Genomic DNA, 3,745 nt, shown 5'->3' on the forward strand with positions numbered 1-3,745 from the left:
CAGTTGATGCCATACCCAGCTAATTTTTTGTATTTTTAGTAGAGACGGGGTTTCAGTATGTTGGTCAGGCTGGTCTCAAACTCCTGACCTTGTGATCCGCCCACCTTGGCCTCCCAAAGTGCCGGGATTACAGGCGTGAGCCACCACGCTGGGCTGATTTTCGTATTTTTAAAGTACAGAGAGAATTTTGCCATGTTGCCCAGGCTGGTCTCAAACTCCTGAGCCCAAGTGATCCACCTGCCTTGGCCTCCTGAAGTGCTGGGATTACAGGCGTGAGCCACCATGCCCCACCAAGACAAAAACAAAACAAAACAAAAACAGTATAGATGAAAGGCAGACAGCATGGGTTCAAATCCTATCATTGCTACTTATTAAATAAACGTAAGAATCTTAGGAACGTTACTTTACCTCTCTAGCACCTTGATTTACAAATCTGCAAAACAGGATAATAACACCTATTTCTTTATAACATTGTTATAAGGATTAAATAGGTTAATATATGTGAAATACTTAGAGTAATGTCTGGCACGTAGTAGGCACTAAATAAGTGTTAGCAGCCGGGTGCAGTAGTAAGAAAAAGTGTAGCTACTATTATAATCCTGTGAAAATAAAATCAATAGACAGCCCATATTGCCCTTTTTTGGCCTAACAAAAACCAGATTTCTAAGAAGACAGTAAGAAATGAGCATTAATTTAAACATTGTACAAGATAGGAGATCAAAAGCATAGGTATATAAATGGTTCATTTAAAAAATTGATACTCAAATTGACACCCTGAAAACGTCAGATTTTTCAGAATGATTAAACTCACTAAACATCTGTAAACAATAATAAATTTATTTCATTTCTTTTAAAGATTTAATGATATACAAAATGTATATAATATCTTTAGTAATACACTTTTTTCTCCCCACCCCCAATCAATATTAAACACTATTTAAACAGCTTATCATCTCTTGCCTTGTCTGTATCTATGAGATACACTACTGAGTACAAATAAGCTTTATACTGCTCCCTTCCAAATAAAAATTAAAATTAGTACCAAGGAAACAAAAAGAAAAAGAAAAAAAAGGAAAAAAAATTAAAGCATAAAACTTGGATGAAAAGCTTTTCTTGTTATTGTTGAATATTCAACAATATCTGGGGTTGTTAAATTACATTTTATTGGCATAAAGTTGCACTGCAATCTGCCAGTATCACATGATAATCCAACTGAATTAATTTCTTAAGTACCACAAACAGCATTCATGTTCAAATATTCCAACACAATTTTAAATATATGCAAGAGTTCATGTTTACATTCTGATTTGATATAACAATCAAAAAAATCTTTGGAGAAGTAAGTTCTGTGTTGTCACTATTGATATAGATAGAGAAAAAGTACTTTAACTTTCCTCACAAGTTAACTTCCCTTGATGAGTGAGTTAGATTTCTCCTTTTATAATTTAGGTTATGTATCAGTTTACCATGGCTTTCTTCTACTTAACATGACTTGATAAAACAATGTTTAAAAAACCCAATTAACACTTTCACACAATTTGGGTTCTATTTAACAAAAAACTGGCTCTATCTTTAAATATGGAGCCTAACCCTGATTCATAAATACCGTCCCTCTTGAAAATGGTCTTTAGTTCAGGCTTTTTATACCTCTGTGAACCTAGAATTAGAACAAGTCATTTCCCTTCCCATGCCCAACAAGCATCTAGCTGGGAACTAGTGACATCATCACTGAACGCACTAAATACACTGAGGAAAATTTTGACTGCCATTTAACCAAAAGGCTGAGTGACTTCTTCATTTCCCTACTTGAATGGCAACAAACCAGCTGCCAATAAAATCTGCATGGACACCTACCTTTGGTTAATAGTATTGTACCACGTAAGAGAGAGCATCACCCTCATCAGAACAAAGTCAAATGAGATCCTCTGCTATATAAAGAGCCCTTTAAAAAGTTATAAATACTAATTATCAATTACCTTTAAAATTTCTCAGCTGCCAGCTCTATCCTATAGGGACTTTCTGACTGATTAGTTTAATCAGGTCAAAAGAATATTGACCTTTTAACTGTGCTGGAGTCAGCAAATTCAACTTGCATACACCTTTCTATATTACCAAACAGTTTCCTCCTGAGGGAAAAGTGACACAGTAACATTTCTGTGAGGTGCAGGCAAAACCAATGATTCAGTAATATTAATATTATAACATTAGACGAACAGAATTAGTTGATTCTGATTCTTTGGTGGAATTTCCAGGCTGAAGATTCAAATCTGAAGGCTCATCCTGAGGAAATATAATTTTATCAGGCGTATAATCATTCCTCTTCAGATCTACATTGAACACCCACAACAATTGAAAAAAAAAAGAGAGAGAGAGAAGAAAAAAGTTAGTATTTCTTAGAAATGGAGAATTAGGAACATTTTATTTTCTTTTCTTTTTGAGATGGAGTTTTGCTCTGTCACCCAGGCTGGAGTGCAGTGGCAGCAATCTCTGCTAACTGCAACCTCTGCCTCCTGGGTTCAAGCAATTCTCCTGCCTCAGCCTCTTGAGTAGCTGGGACTACAGGCACGTGCCACCACCCACAGATAATTTTTTATTTTTAGTAGGGATGGGGTTTCACCATGTTGGCCAGGCTGGTCTCGAACTCCCGACCTCAGATGATTCCTTGGCCTCCCAAAGTGCTGGGATTACAGGCGTGAGCCACTGCACCTGGCTGAGAATTCCACATTTTAAGACTATGGTAAAAGAGTTTTATTCTCTTCAGTAAGATGAGATTGAGAATAAAAAAGAGATTAAGCAAACGACACTTTTACATCACAGGGTAATAATAATAAACTTCAATAATCTAAAAAAAAAAATACTTATTGGGGATGAAAAATGTGGTTTACAAGTAAACTGTTACTTTCTAGACTTAACCCAAGAAGTTAATGGAGTAGGTGTGTTTCAGTAAAGTAACAGGAAATGGTACAGAAACCACCAATGGTTATCATGATTGAGAGTCAATATAGCACATAATTTACAGCACAGATGAGGCTGGGTGCAGCAAGTTCATGCCTGCAATTCCAGCACTTTGGGAGGCTCAGGCGAAAGGATCACTTGAGCCCAGCAATTTGAGACCAGCCTCGGCAACACAGCAAGACCCCATCTCTACAAAATACATATTTAAAATTAGCTGGGTGTTGACCAGGTATGGTGGCTCAAGCCTATAATCCCAGCATTTGGGCAGCTGGGGGAGGCAGATCACTTGAGGTCAGGAGTTTGAGACCAGCCTGACCAACAAGATAAAACCTTGTCTCTACTGAAAATACAAAAATTAGCCAGGCATTATGGTGGGTACCTGTAATCTCAGCTACTTGGGAGGCTGAGGCATGACAATTGCTTGAACCAGGGAGGCGGAGGTTGCAGTGAGCCAAGATTATGCCACTGTCTGGCCTGGGCAACTAAGTGAGACTCCAACTCATAGAACAAAAATAATAAATAAATAAATAAATAAATAAATAAATAAAATTAGCTAGGTGTGGTGGCGCATGCTGGTGGCTGGTGGTCCCACCTAATCAAGAGGCAGTGGCAGGAGGATCGCTTGAGCCCAGGAGTTTATGGCTGCAGTGAGCTATGATCACACTGTTACACTCCAGCCTGGGCAACAGAGCAAGAGCTTGTCTCTATTTTTTTTTCTGAGACAGGATCTCACTCTGTCGCCAAGGTTGGAAAGCAGTGGCATGATTTCAGCTCACTGCTACCTCAATCT

General features: G+C 38.0%; 1 protein-coding gene across 1 annotated transcript in view; it reads right to left on the reverse strand.

Moving 5' to 3' along the window:
- Nucleotides 1-816: 816 nt before the first annotated feature.
- Nucleotides 817-3,745, reverse strand: part of TRPM7 (transient receptor potential cation channel, subfamily M, member 7) — a 146,949-nt gene continuing 144,020 nt past the window's right edge. The window contains exon 40 of the mRNA XM_011928654.1: nt 817-2,327. Coding sequence (XP_011784044.1) covers nt 2,197-2,327 — 131 coding nt within the window. The 3' untranslated portion in view covers nt 817-2,196. The remainder of the gene's footprint in view (nt 2,328-3,745) is intronic.

The sequence above is a fragment of the Colobus angolensis genome, unplaced genomic scaffold, assembly GCF_000951035.1.
Source record: "Colobus angolensis palliatus isolate OR3802 unplaced genomic scaffold, Cang.pa_1.0 Scaffold78, whole genome shotgun sequence".
NCBI lineage: Eukaryota > Metazoa > Chordata > Mammalia > Primates > Cercopithecidae > Colobus > Colobus angolensis.